Source organism: Artemia sp. Qi Xiang Cuo, chromosome 9, assembly GCF_049724085.1.
Source record: "Artemia sp. Qi Xiang Cuo chromosome 9, ASM4972408v1, whole genome shotgun sequence".
NCBI classification, from domain to species: Eukaryota; Metazoa; Arthropoda; class Branchiopoda; order Anostraca; family Artemiidae; genus Artemia; species Artemia sp. Qi Xiang Cuo.
The window spans coordinates 1989708-2004940 of record NC_142802.1 but is presented as its reverse complement, the minus strand read 5'-3'; the positions used below and the strand labels follow the sequence as shown (position 1 = coordinate 2004940).

General features: G+C 35.4%; 1 protein-coding gene across 1 annotated transcript in view; it reads right to left on the bottom strand.

The window, feature by feature from the left end:
• The window catches only part of LOC148948213 (uncharacterized), an 83575-nt gene that overhangs the window by 29514 nt on the left and 38828 nt on the right, over positions 1 to 15233 (bottom strand). The window contains exons 3-4 of the mRNA XM_089094209.1: positions 9161 to 9263; positions 3141 to 3350 (exon numbers count right to left, since the gene is read on the bottom strand). Of these exons, the coding sequence (XP_088950335.1) occupies positions 3141 to 3350; positions 9161 to 9263 (313 nt within the window). The remainder of the gene's footprint in view (positions 1 to 3140; positions 3351 to 9160; positions 9264 to 15233) is intronic.

Below are 15233 nucleotides of genomic sequence, written 5' to 3'. Positions count from 1 at the left end.
GAGACCAGTGTTCAGAAAACAGCCTCCAAATCAATGAAACGAAAACCAAAATTCTTCGATCTAACCCTCTCAAAAGGGATTTTCAGTGCCCCCCTCCACCATACCAAAGTGTATCGTCGGCAGTTATTCTCGGTGTTACGTTCAGCGTTGACTCTTCGTTTAGCCTCCACGTCCAAGGGGTAGTGAAAAAGGCGAACTGTGCCATGCGTACCCTTTTACTGATGCGAAGATTTGGTTTTTCAGTGCCGCATATGAAAACAGCCTACCTGACATATATTTGCCCAATATTAGAGTATGCGTGCCCCAGTATGGGGTCCAGAGGTTCAGAACACTGCCTATATAAGTGAAGTACTCGAATCAGTCCAGAAAAGAGCGGTGAAGGCCATACTGTCTGATCAGTACACCGATTACGAATCAGCGCTGTCTCAACTAAATTTGCCGTCACTCCACGATCGCCGTTTTCAACTTATCTGTAAATTTGGCCAGTTTCTTCTGACAAGTGATAAACACAGAAATATATTACCCCCAATGCTGAAAAAAACAGTAACTACAAGATCAAAAGCAACAAAGCTAGCCCAGCCCAAGTGTCGCACTAATCGCTTCAGCAATTCGTTTGTACCTTTTTAAGTTTCTGTCTACAATAAGTGACATGTGTATTAATTTTTTTTTTGTGTCTTTGTTCACTTTGTAAATAATAGCGCGATTTAGTCGGGATTTAAACCCTGACTACGAAAGCTTTTATGTTAATAAATGATTCTGATTCTGAAATAAACCTTGAACCACTTTCCTGGTCATATAATCAAACACGTGAACAGCCCCTTAGGTCTCAAAGGGTGTCTGCAAGAAATACAATTATTAAAATCCGAATCAGATGACATAGTTCTCCAACTTATTTAATTGCTGGTTCGCTTTGTTTTTGAGTGAATAAATTGTTTTCTTTTCTGTTATTTCTCAGTTGTTCGCTAGTATCCCTCGATGGCCGTTCACAATTCTTTGGATTTTGTGCAAATCACGGATATTGGCGAATAACTCGCTTGTATGGTTGTTAGGTATTTAGTTTTAATTCTTATAATTTTTGGCTTTTATTGAATTTTATTCATCTTTTAAGTTTTTGGTTTTTTCTTTGGTTTTTTGGTTCTTTTCACATTGACTTTCTGCGTTTTTTTTTGCCGTATTTTTTTCTTCGGCACTTTCCTTGGATACATTATTTCGTTTCGCGCTGAAGAAGAGAGGTGTTTGTCTTCTTGAAATATTCGCTTTGTTGCGTTTTTTCAGTATTTTCATCTGGCCTTCAAAAAACCCCATTTTTACTCGTTTTTCTTTCTTTATGCCAGAAGGAGATATGCTAGAACAAAAAGAGACACATTTTTAGATTGCTAATTTTATGCTCATATTTATAGTTTGGTTCGTGTATATGACAATTCATCCCCAGCTATCATCTAAGTGTCTTATATAACCCTGGGCTATGTAAAGAAACTAACAGAATTTAAGAGGGAAAATGGGCATAATTTAAATAAAACAGCGGAACAAAAAAAAACAATAAGCTTTAAATAATAAAAATCCGAGTATTTGACTTAACGTCTGGGAGCCTTTATCAACGGGAAAAAAGTTAAATTAAAATAAACGCAACGTATAAGAAAAAAGACAAAACAAAACACATGCACACACCAAATAAATGAATAAATAAAATTCACATCTTAATAACCTCCAAACCGTATTTAGTCTGAATAAGAACACAGAAATGACAAAAGATTGATTCTGTTTCACAAGATTTTCTCTCGTATAATTTCAGTCGGGGAATGAAATATCTAAATAACCTCCAAAATTCTATAGCCAAACGGAAATTATAGGAGACAATCCGGTATAACAGAGACAATCTTTTGTCATTTCTGTGTTCTTATTCAGACTAAATACAGTGATTGCAGTTTTTTGGAGGTTTTTAAGATGTGAGTTTTATTTATTTGTTAATTTTCTTTTTATTTGTTTTTTTGTGTTCTTTGTTTTGTCTTTTTGTTTCGTCTTTTCTTTATATGATGCGTTTAATTTAATTTAACTTTTCTTTCCTCGTTGATAAAGGCTTCCGGACCTGGAGTCAAAATATTCGGAATTGTACTATTTAAAGTTTATTGTGTTTTTTTTTCACTGTTTATTTAAATTATACCGATTTTTCTCTCTTTAATTGTTTAAATGGGAAAGCAATGTGGTCTAAAAGATTATTTAAAGAAACTATTCAAAAAAAAACGATGGAATTCTCACTTTATAATACGCAGCAATGGACCATATGTCCATATTTTTTCCCATGGTTATCTGTTTTTGAATCAGTTTTTATCAATTATTATGTTACTCTTTTCTACATAGCCTAAGGCTATATGAGGCCATTAGAGGAGGGCTGGGGATGAATGGTCATAAACGCGAACCAATCTATAAATATGAACATAAAATTAGCAACCTAAGGATGCGTGTCTTTTTGCACTAGCGTGTTTCCTTCTGAAGAGACCCAATTCTAGACTTTTGCTGCGTTGTTTTTTTTATTATTTGTACATAACAGCGTTTTGACGACTTATGTCAGTAATTAGGAAGAAGGCGAGTCAGATCAAGAAAAGACTACAATACATTCTATTTTGGATAGATGGCGTTTCATAGATCGACTTACTTGATTTCGCCACACTAACAGCAGCAGTAGAGAATTTTCCAGAATACGATAAAATTCGAGTAGACATTATTATAGCAGTCATAAAATATCACATGCAGACATTATCTAAATTTAACCTACCTTTCCCACTTTTAAACGAAGAAAAATGTTCGTTTTACTTAGGCTATAGGCCTACTTATTGGGGCCAGTTCACGAAAATTTAGGAGGGGGAGGAGATTTGTCATTTTTTTCCAATGGGGGGAGGGGGTTGAATTTCTTGGTGGGGGGGGGTCACAAAAAAAATAAAACTCAACAAAAATTTGTTTACATGTATTCTGTTACTTTTGTGCGAGTCGGAGGACACAAATTGCAAGGGGGAGGGGGGGGTCAAACTGGTTAAACCCCCCTGGATACGGCCCTACCTGTCTGTAATGCACGATTCCAGTTTTGGTGCTTTCCGGAATAAATAAGATTGTGCACCTTTCTAGGAAATGAAGAAAAAACTCACCGACTTCAACTGTTATTTTCTTTCCATGTGGGGATTTATCAAAAGACAAACGGGCGAATTTTTCAAGGTAAGGTTCAATTTCACATGCTACAACAGTGCCATCTAACGGAAGTCCTTCTGCTAAAGATAAAGCACCATAGCCTGTAAACATCCCAATTTCTAAGACACGTTGAGCTTTAGCCATTCTTGCAAAGAACCGTAATACTTGCCCTGAAATAAGAGATTCTTTGAGTAGTGGTTGATGTAGGTAGAGTCTAAATTCGGAAGAAGGTTAAAATGTAGGAATAGGACCAGTACGATTGAAGGTAAATACAATGCAGTTAATTATAACACAATAATAGGCTATAGACATCATAGCCTTTTGGGCGATAATGTCCAAAACATCATATATCTTCTTTTTTTGTCAGCTTTATCAAACGACGGTTTTACCTTATATTCAATGAATGATTATTCAATCTGTATAAATATGTTTTAACGTATTCTTTAGGAAATTTTATATGAATTCCCAGTTTAAGCCATCTTCTAGGTTACGATGTCAAATTTTTTTTTTTTTTTTCAATCTAATGGCTTTTTTTAACTTTGAAATACGAACTTGTGAGAATGCAGCTTGTGAAAGTCCATTTTTAAAATAAAATATTATTTAACAAGTTTGATTGTATATAGAAAAATAGGTTCAGAATAATCATATATATTGTCAATAATCAGTACTGTTAAGCCGGCTGAGATATGACTGCTACAAAGCTGAAAATCAAACTATATTAAATCAAAGGTGCGGCAAATATGCAGCAAAGAAAATCCGCAAATATTATTTTTTTTATATGTAAGAATCAATCTTATACGGCTATAAAATTCCATTAAATTTAGTTATTAGAAGCGTTTCAATTATTTTATTTCACAAGACTATATTTATATTTCCTGGTCCATTCTAGAATATTCATCACTTCTCTGTCAAAAGATATTTCCTGTAAATATTTAGGTTCCGAAGTACATTCAGCCGAGTCCCTTCCATGAAAAAGTCTTTAGTTTTAAATTTTTTCTCCGAAAAAAACTTCTTTGCGGGGGGAGGGAGGCTTCGTGCCCATCTTACCCAATTACCATGCTTTAATTTAAATCTGCCCCTCCTAATTCGAAAGACATTATATTACGCAACATAAGTTCCAAAACATTAGTTACGTTTAATAAAAAAAAAAATTTTTGGATTTTTTTGGACACAAATTGGTTTAAATGGTATGAATTTTCGAAAAGAGCGGAAAAACTGAAAAATTCGTTTAGGTTGTTTATTGTTGTTTTTCTACTGGTATCATTAACCATCTTTTCTGTACAATGAAGCTGATCTTAGACCTTCAAGATACAGTAAAATAATCTAGACATCATAATATCCAATCTCTGAGTATTCGTTTGAATGAGATAGTAGAAAACAGCACGATCGAAAAAGAAAAAAAAACCTATAGACCTTGAAGACTAAAATAAATAAGATAGGGAAAGCAAGCCGAAAGATAATGCTGATTTCAAGACGTGGGGCTGTAAATATCGATAATCATCGACAGCTATGATAATAAGATTTCACGAAAGGTGGGGCATAATAGAAAAAATCTCCGAGTACAATATCATGTAGGTCATTTTTTATAGGCTAAATAGCTACAAGCTAAAGCATGAGGAACAATCAATTCATCCTTTAACTAATTTTCTAACTATATTCTTTATTTTAATCCTAGATAAGTTACTATGGAACCTTGGTCCCATGGTGTTTTTTTCTTTTTATCTTGGGAAATAAGCCTTATTCATATTTTTGATTGTATTTTTTTTTTTTTTTTTTTTTTTTTTTTTTTTTTTTTTACTTGAGCTATTGCTGATTTTACCTGAAAAGGTTGTCAAGTCCAAATTTTCCGTCAAATACGTAAAAAGAAATACTTTGACTAAAAAAGCACCGTTTTGACGGAAAATGGTACAAGTCTAGGGTTCAATTAATACATAAGAAAACATGTTAAGAAAACAATTCTTACTTCATAATACGCAAAATAATCCTAGTTAGCATATTTTGCAGGGAGATTACCTTTATCTTCACTATTTTCCTTGTATTTCCAGTTTTTCTATCACATTTTTAAATATTTATATCTATTCCTTAAGTCTTGAAAATCGTTTATTAACACCCAACTGTCATCTAAATAACCTAACATAATCTAATTTATCCGTGTTTGTCCATTAATATTTTTTGTGTAATAGATGGCACTGGTAGTATTTAATTGCATATATAAATTATTTTAAAAAGCGAAAATGCAGTAGAACTTGTGTTTATTTTTCCGAATTTTGTTAAAACAAAATTGTAAAACCTTGAAAAAAGTGAATCCCCCTGCAAATGAGTTAACTAGGATTATTCTCTATGTTATGAAGTAAGAATCGTTTTCTTAATATGTTTCCTTATGTAGTGCTGGATACCCGGAAAATTACTAAGATTCGTCGCATTTGAGGAATCACATCTAAAATTCATCAGATTTGAGGAATCACATAAGAGAGGAAAAATAATAAATTCATGGATAAATCATTGGTGACGGCTATTTTTGTTTTAAAGTGCATCTTTATTTCAGAGAATTTGAGGCCTTTTCACTCATAATTCTGATTACAAATTCCCCTTTCCACTAACAATCCAGATCACAAAAAATCGGTCCACCGACGTTTGGAACGGTGAGTTCATAATCTGGATTGTGAAGTCAACAACTACGCTCGAAATAAAAGACTGTGTATTTGGACTTTGGACAATTCAACAATCAAATTGTACATGTCGATTTAATCAATTTTAGTTGCGTTCGATTAAACAAAACTTAGTCAACTAACAAGTCTGTTTGTTTCACTTTTAGCGTTTTATTTACCAGAAAGTGAAAAAGTGAACTAAGAAAGCTTACCAGGCTTTTGCAAATAGAACGGAAAGTTTTTGGAAGAAATTTCGAAGTTGCTATAGCGTGATTCCTACAAAAAAATTAGGAACAGACCATCAGGTTCAGGAAAGTGAGGCCTCTAGCAGTCAAAACAATAAAGAAGGCCAAAATTTACCTTTTTGTGAAAATTTTACACCTTTTTTTCCTTCTACAAAAAGAAAATTAAACTCCAGAATTAAAAATACAGCCTCTGAGTAAGTACTTTTAATAAACAGGAATATTATTCAATCTGGGAAGCCCTAATGAATCATCATATTTTGAAAGAGCCAAGACTTCTACCATAAAGGCAAGCATAAGCTGTCGAGTTTGAATTTCCTACCAGAAATTCTTTGCAGATATCTAACAACGAAGAATTCTTAATAGTAGTTTCATAGTCAACTTTTCAGTTAATTGAGAACCCTTTCGTGAAAAACGTCCATTTCATAAAAAAAACGCTTTGTTTGTTCGACTGATAATTCTGAATGTTGTTTGAAAAACCTGGTTTGTCAGTGGAAGTGTTCTATTATTTCACCTTACAGCGCAAAAAGATGATTTAGCTTAGGTAAATGTCACTGACAGAGCATTAACTTTAAACTAACTTAAATAAACATGAAAAAAAGTTTTCTTGGATAACATTTACTAGGAAAGAATTTCCATTAGTTCCTCTTTTTCTAACCATAACCACTGGTTCACAATTTTAATAATAATTCTTATGCTCGTAGATAATGAGAAAGCATAATTATTTCAAAAAATTCCTATCCCAAGCAACGAAGGGCCGAATCCGCATTTCGGAGTCATGAAAAACAATATACACAAAAAAAAACATGAAAAAAAGCACGATAAAAAGAAAACTGGCAAACAATGCTACGACAACAATATCAGAATGACAAACCCTTTCTTAGTCAAAGATATAAAACTGCAAATGTCAGCAAGTTATAAAGTTAAAAACTCATAAAACTAAAAAAAAGAATGAAAATAAAATATACATTAAAAAAGTTTTTTAAAGAACATATGAAAAGGGAAAGGGAACAAAGCAATCGAACGAACATAAAAGTTGGGTATTACCAGCATCAAAATAATAAAAAGGAAAACTAGCGGTTTATTTTATCAATAATGAAAGGGAGAAAGGTTTTTTCATGTCTAGAGGTAAAGCAATGAATTGGGGACAAGATGGGAATGAGCTAAGAAAGAGTCCTTTGAAGGCAGTGTTTAGGTGGGGAGTATCTTTTGAGGGAAATGTTATTCCTAGGCTACTCGATGACAAAGTTTATACTTAAAACATGGTAGATTAATCTTCTTTGTGCTCTTTTGTTTTTACAGCTTTCACTCTGGATATCAAGCAATAGGTAGTGATGAGGAAAATATGGTATTAGTGGTATATGGTATTATGGTATATGGTATTATGGTATATTATGGTATATGGTATATGGTAGTGGTATTATGGTATATGGTATCAGCATTAACTGTGCGTAAGAAAGCAAAAGTGAAACATTTCCAAGTGAAAATTTCGAAAAGGTTCAAACCCCACTACATTAAAGATTGTCATAGGCTTTTTTCACAAACTTAAAAGATAGGAAGCTCATACCAGAAAAAGCTCAAAATTTCACTATATTATATACCTTTAATAATAATAATAACATTTATTCACCCACCATCTACAAAAATAGATTATAGTGGAGCACTACAAAAAGAAAAAAAGAAAAGAAACCAGTTTCAAAAAGAAAAAGATACAACACTCAGTGTAATTTACGATACTCAAATAAATGCAGGTGAGAAACGTCGTCTATCCAATTTAACTTTTAGCACTGAATTATTTGGAATGCTAGACCATTGTTTGGATGGCTCTTTAAGACCATATTTTTCAAGGCGGGAATTCCTATAACGCTTTGGTATGTACTGTAAAAGTTTGCAAATTTATAGTAGCAATTTTTGACGTTTTCAGTGTCTCTCACAGACAGCATGTGGGATGCACCGGCAAGGTAGGTTATGTGTGGTAAGCACACTGAACTATAAATCGAGGCAAGAGATTTCCTGGAGTAGCGTCCGCGATTCGGCACTACAGACGCATAAGTATATTTAATGGCTTTAGTTATTTGCTTAACAATGGCTTGTCTCCGCATGATTGTTTGATGATTGTAATGATTGTTTCCGCAATCATAATACCAAGATATCTCAGCTCCAATAACATAGGGACAACACGAATTCCAAGAGTGACAGAATCACTTTACGGTGCATTAAAGGACAAAAATTCACACTTATCGATATTGATAGAAAGCCCAGTAGATTGAAATTCAAATAGGAGTCGATTCAGGTTCTCTTGCAAGTCTGCTTTGGATCTACTGAGCAGAAGGAGGTCGTCAGCGTATGCCAAGTAAGATAGGTCAGTGCCATGTAAAAGGAGAGAGGGCGAGATACGGTCCAGGATCTTAGAGATAGCATGTTTGAAAATAAGAAGACTAAGAACGCTGCCTTGCCTCACATCTCTTCTGATTTTTACAGGATCAGAAATTGTACCTTTCCACTTGGCCAACCCAGTCGAATTTTCGTACCAAAATTTCAGAGTACTCACTATACTCGAACTTACTTCATTGTGCAGTAGAGTATTCACTGCTTGCATGTGATTGACGCTATCGAACGCCTTCGATATATCAATGGTCCACTTATACAGAGACGACTTTTTTCTTTCTGAGTCCATAAGTACGTTAGCCAGAAGGCGGTGAGCCTCGAGGTACCCAAGACCTTTCTGGAATCCAAGCTGATTGTCCCCAAAGTGTCCAGTATCAAGCTCAGAGAAGATCACATTTTCAAACACTTTGCTCAAGATGCATAAGACGGTTATGTGTCTATAAGATTTGCATTTGTTTGGATCTTTTCCTTTTTTGGGGACAGATGAAATGAACCCTTTTAGGAAAGAGTTTGGAACGAAACCCCTGGTGATGCACATCTGGAAGATAAGCTGAAGATGGAAATAGAAGCATTCAGGTAAGCGATTGAGGTGTTTTATTGAAAGACCCTCACTGTCCATCCAATTCTTTGCTTTGGAAAGTACTTTTCTGACCTTTATTAACGACTAAACTCAGAAACTAAAATAAAAAAGGAATAGATTACCTTCTACATGCCCAGTGATACACGTGACTGGTAAGTCAAATAAAGTTATTCCCTTTTCGTAATTGTCATGCCAACGTTCTGACCGAGTTCTTGTCCATAATTCCTGTAAAAAAACTTAATGTCATACTGGGTTTAGACACAAGTTAGAAACATTCATAACGCTAATAAGAGTGGTTGTGAGAAAACAGAAACGCAAACAATTGCTTTCCGGGCAAACTTTCTTTAATAACCTAGGATAAGTAGTTTATTAGTTAAGTAGTTTAGCAAAGTTAGCAAAATGTTAGATGATACCAGACTTGGTAAGCGATTGGCTTTTAAATAAAATGAACTCGGATTTAGTTTCTCAAATTGCCATTTATTGTTTGATATTTTATTCAGTTACCCTTTCACCGTTAATTGGAAAGGGTCTTGCTTTTATTTTAGTGGTGCTCTTACGGTCTTTTCTTATTTTTGCACTGAGGACGGTCGAGCGGAGGTCTCGGCCGAAATATTTGCAATTTTTTATTTTCACTGGCTGTATATATCCTTGTGTTTTTTTCTTTTCAAGTGTTTTCTCATCTAGCTAAGTTAATGAAACTTTCAGAAGCTTTCCACCGATTTTATATCCTACAGTACAGGTCTATCAGCAGTAAGTTCTATCTCCAGAAAACACTGATACAGTGGCGCCAATTCATAAAAATGTTCGTGGAGGAAAAATGTCGGCTTAAAACCTAGGAGGGGTATTTTTTTTTTATTTTTTCCACTGAAAATACCAAAAAGACGGTATTGCTCAATAAAAATACCAAAAAACATATTTTTCGAAATCTAGGCGGGAATCTGTAACGCTGAATGCCAAGACATATCTTCCAAACCTGATTCTTTGCAAGGCCCGGTCCCTAACCAACAAGGTTGATGAATTAGAACTTGTCTTGCGCATAAACTTAGCACCATTAGCAGTAATTAATGAATGCTGGGATATAACAACCGAAACAGGTGCAATCAAAGGATATCTGAACTTTTTTAATACCAGACGCGATAGAGAGGACAACCGACGTGGAGGTGGCGTAGGAATCTAATGCCGCGAAGACTTACCATGCAAATAACTTGGTATTCCCTCAGATTCGTGCCACGAGACAATTTGGCTGTGGTGCAAGCCGAAGGGGCTACCAAGGACTTACTCATGCATCATAATAGCAGCAATATACTATCCAGAAGGTGCGCGTAATAGGCGAGAATTAGTGACGTATCTGCAATATCAAGTTGACAGTTTTCGGAAACAGTACAGCAATCCATCATTTATTATAGCAGGAGACTTCAACTTAACCGACAAAAAATGGATTTCACGTGTGCAGGACCTTAAACAAGTTGTCTATGTTCCCACTCATGAAAGCTGAAGCATACTGGACCTCATACTGACAAATCTCGAAACGTACTATGAACCGCCATTTTCCTTAGGACCACCTGCAAAATCTGATCACATCATTTTATGCTGGAAGTCGAAGAACAGAGACCGTATACCTAAACCAAAAAAGACTAGAATGCTGTACAGACCACTGAGTGAAAGCTCCGTTCAAGCCTTTGGCAGATGTATTGCGAACTTCGATTTTGCTGCAATCTGTGCTATAACTGGCATCGATGAAAAGGTCGAGACACTATATTCGACTCTGTAACAAAAATACAGCGAATTCTTTCCTGTCAAAATACGTTTCGTCTGTGAAACAGATAAACCGTGGCTAAACTCAGAGCTCAAAATAATGATAAAAAAACAATGTAAACTCCATGCCGTGGGAGAAGTATCGGAGGGGAAAAAGTTGAGAAACAAAGTCGTTTAAGCCCACCGCGTATCTAGGAAAAGGTATATACGGGAGAAAGTAGCACCACTCCACAAGTAGGATTCCCACAAGTGGCACGACGCGGTTAAAAGGCTTACTGGAAAACAGAAAGGGACTGAAGTACGAATCAGCAACATAGACGGGAGTTTAATCAGAGCCTCGGATGTTAACGAGTTTTTTACACAAATTTGCATTTCTTACACCATCATAAGTGACTAACAGATGAGAAATATCATCAACAGTTGTAGTGCCGATGAAATTGTAGAAGTGTCCGAAAGATCGGTCTTCCATGACATTGAACCATTATCTAACGACTGTGCCACACATCCGGGAGCTCCCTACGCAGCTACTAAAAGAGTACTCACCTTTTCAAGCCAAACCCATGGCATCAATCATAAATCAGGGTTTCTCAGAACAATCATTCCCAAAATTGTGGAAAGCTGCCTATGTGCGGGTCATTCCGAAAGTAAAGGCACCCCAGTCCTGCGATCAGCTGAGACCTATATCCATAACTCCCAACTTGGCTATAGTGGCCAAAGGTTTTATCCACCGTGCCCCAATACAGCAGATTGTACCCTCAATAGATACTTACCAATATGGCTGTATACGAGGCAGTAGCACGGCAATATACCTAGTGCGGATGTACCATTTGATAGTTGAGTGGCTGGACAGCCCAAACAGTGTTATCGATTTACTTTTGGTGGACTACAGGAAAGCATTCGACCTTATAGAGCACCTCATTGCACTGAAAAATCTAAAAGAGATGGGAGCTGGAAAAAACTTGCTGCTATTAGTAAGAGATTTTCAACGAGGGTGACGGCAATCGGTATATCCATTATTTACCGATGATATCCGCTCTGAGTGGACCAAACTTACTTGTGGCTGTCCCCAAGGAACGAAACTAGCTGCCCTTTTATTCCTTGCAGTCATCAATAAAATCCTTGCAGAATTTGAGGAGTGTTTCAAGTTCGTTGACGACTTGTCTTCACTTCTCAAATACATAGTAGAAAATGCAGTAGCAAAACAGCAGTTTGAACCAACACTTTTTTTGGACTTTGTTAACCAGTGTAAATCTAATAGCCTGCAACTGAACAAGCAGAAATCGAAAGTTCTACGTTTCAACCCGCTCAAACGAGATATTACAATACCAGATGTTCCCTTTCCAACTGTTTCGTCCGGGACAATACTGGGCATGACTTTTACAAGCGATTGCTCATTTAAACTGCACGTAGACAATATCGTATGCAAAGGACACTACTCAATCCAAAGTTTAACGAGTATGCAAAGGCTGGGTTTCTCAGATCGTCAGCTCTTATTGGCTTACACGACATACATCAGGCCAATCCTTAAATATTGTTTTCCTGTCTGGAGTCCCCAAGCACAAAACTACATGTCAGCACAGCACAAAACTACATGCCTACATGTCCGAGGAACTAGAAGACATTCAAAATCGTGCTACTAAAATAATTCTTGGACCCAGGTATGAGAGCTACGAGCATGCCCTTGTGGTTATGAGCTTGCCCCTATTGTTCGCCCGAAGACACGATTTGATAATGAGATTCGGGAAATCACTCATGTCAAACAAGAAGCATCGCTCAATTCTTCCTCCAACCACACCGACCCCCAAACTCACCAGGCATCAGAACAGACTGCAACCCGTTAAGTGCCGAACGAACAGATTTACAAATTCCTTCGTACCATATTTTGTTAGTGTATTAAATAAGTGATTTTTTTTTCTCTTAAATGCACTGTAAAAATAGCATAATTTAGCGTTCAGTTTTGTTTGCTACGAAAGCTATTTAAATAAACGAAAACGAATACGAAAGTAAGTCAACATGTCACAAAAGATTAAAAGCAATTATAATCGGTAGAATTTAGAATTGCAAATGAATTAAACCAGTTAATAAAAACACAAAGAGACGGTAAACAAGGAGAGTGGCATAAATAACAGGGAAGAGCAAAACTATTGGAAGGGTTTGTTGATTCTAATTTTGATAATGTAGGGAACAGAAGTATTTATGAAATTTAGTAAGAAATAGAATATGCAATTAGAATTTCCAAAATTAGTTGAACAAATTTTACACAATGAGTAGTAAACAGAAGGAGGAAAGGGGGCTAAGGTTTGAATACCTTACAAAATTTGGATGTTTGACAGATTCCCTTTTCCCAGTTCGTGATTCAAATAAAATTAAGAGAAAAATATTCACCAATTGACCAAAACAACATTAAGAACCGTGGAAGAATTTCAAAGGAGAAAATTGTACAAAAAGGAAAGGTGTTGTAAAGTTTCCATCTATTGCTGAACCTAAAGAGCTAGTTCGATAGCTTAGCATACTCTCTTTCTCAATTCTATATTTTTTTTTTTTTATGACACTAAATGTAAGTAGGAACCTGTCAGGAGGTACTGGGCGAACACATGTGCTGCCATGTATAATCGAGTCTAACGCAGAAAGGATATAATTTATTCATGGATTATTGATCCACTAACGTGTCAATGACACCTCTTTCAAGGTCAATCAGAGTTGTTGTTACTAATTGTATTGACTCCGGGACGAAGTTTGCACATGCGCATTGAATTCTAACGGGGCAATGTATTGATCGAGTCTAACAGGACAAGATCACGTGTCTCTTTCTAAGCCAGTCAGGGAGTTACGTAAGGTTTTCCATTACATCACAATTCGCCCTTGAGATTTTGTATATAACGGACATGCGTTGAGGTTCACTAAGTCTAGAGTTAGCAGTGTGATAACATGAGTGAACAAATTGAGTTAGAAATATCCTTTTATTGCAACTGTTCTATATGTAAAGGACATTATCATGATTTTGAACATTCTCATGAACCTACTACACGTTTAGACAGTGTAGACATAGGGATAGAGGAGAAAAATCTGGAGGAAATAAGGACAAAATCATACATGATATGGAGAGAAATTTATACAGATTGCAAGCAAACTCGCATAAAACAAGGTTTGATATGACAGAAAAGGAAGATCGAAAGAAGAGACAGAGAAAAGAGGGCTTTCTCTACAGAGATTTCTCAAAATATAGTATAAAAGACAATGATGAAAACTCAAAGAAAAACGTGCATAGTGCAAGATATAGCAGTGAATATTATAATGAATAAGATCTAAGAGAAGGGAAAAAGTGGCCCTTTAAGAGACAACATAAGAGGTTATTCAATGGAATGGATTTTAAACATCAAAAATCGTTCTGGAAGAGTTCTCATATACCATTTTACAATAAATCTCATTATTGATTTGATTGATAAGTTATGTATCGTAACCTTGCAATAAATTTGTTTGTACTATATTAATTTTCTCCTACTCGATAAGTCTAGAGTACGAATAGCAACAGACTTCTGTACATGAATAGTTTAGATTGAATAGATCACCCCATAGAGTGTTATCAGTCCTCAGCCAAGTTTTCTATCAAAGAAAAATAATAAATCATTCTTCTAATAATCTTACTTACTATAAAGTGATACTTGAGGGTTTATATTAAACTAAAATCATCGTCGAAGCGCTAAATTCAATTAACAAATTTGTCCGACATTTGGTTGTCCACTATTCCCGTTAAAAAAGAGCGTAATCTCTCATTACCCTAAATTTACAGGAGGAGAAAAATAATTATAAGCCCAAACTCATCAAATCACTAATTTAAGTTAATAAATTTGTCTGGCATTTCCTTTTACACCCTATTTTCATGGTTTTTTACAAGCCGTTCATATTACAGCTAAACTGAATTCAAATATTTTCTTGACATACCATAGCTGTATTGACCTTAGGTGCCCTTTTGTTCTAGCGAGTTGCGAGTAATAGCAGTATTTTATGTTTTTGTAAGTCATTCATACTATAATCAATAAACTTTCAAATATTTTCTTGATAAAATGTGAATTTTTTGACCTCAGATGCCTTAGTACCACAGTAAGTTGTTAGTACTAGTAGTATTTTCATATTTTTGCAAGTCTTTCTTACTATACATTCGATATTTTCACATATTTTCATGATAAAGCGTTTCCATTAGCATACACAATTCAAACATCGCATTAACCCATTCGAACAACATATTTTATTTTCACTGTCCTCGATGCTTTAACAGTAAACAATAAGTCAGTGTGGGAGGATCTTACTCCAACTCAGCCCCCCGAATCATACTATAAATTGGTACTTGAAAGTCTATAGTTTCTAGTCACATCCTCAGGTATCTGAAATCCCCATACGATGCTTTTCCAGATAGAATTCCCAGGCGACTAAACTCCCCCC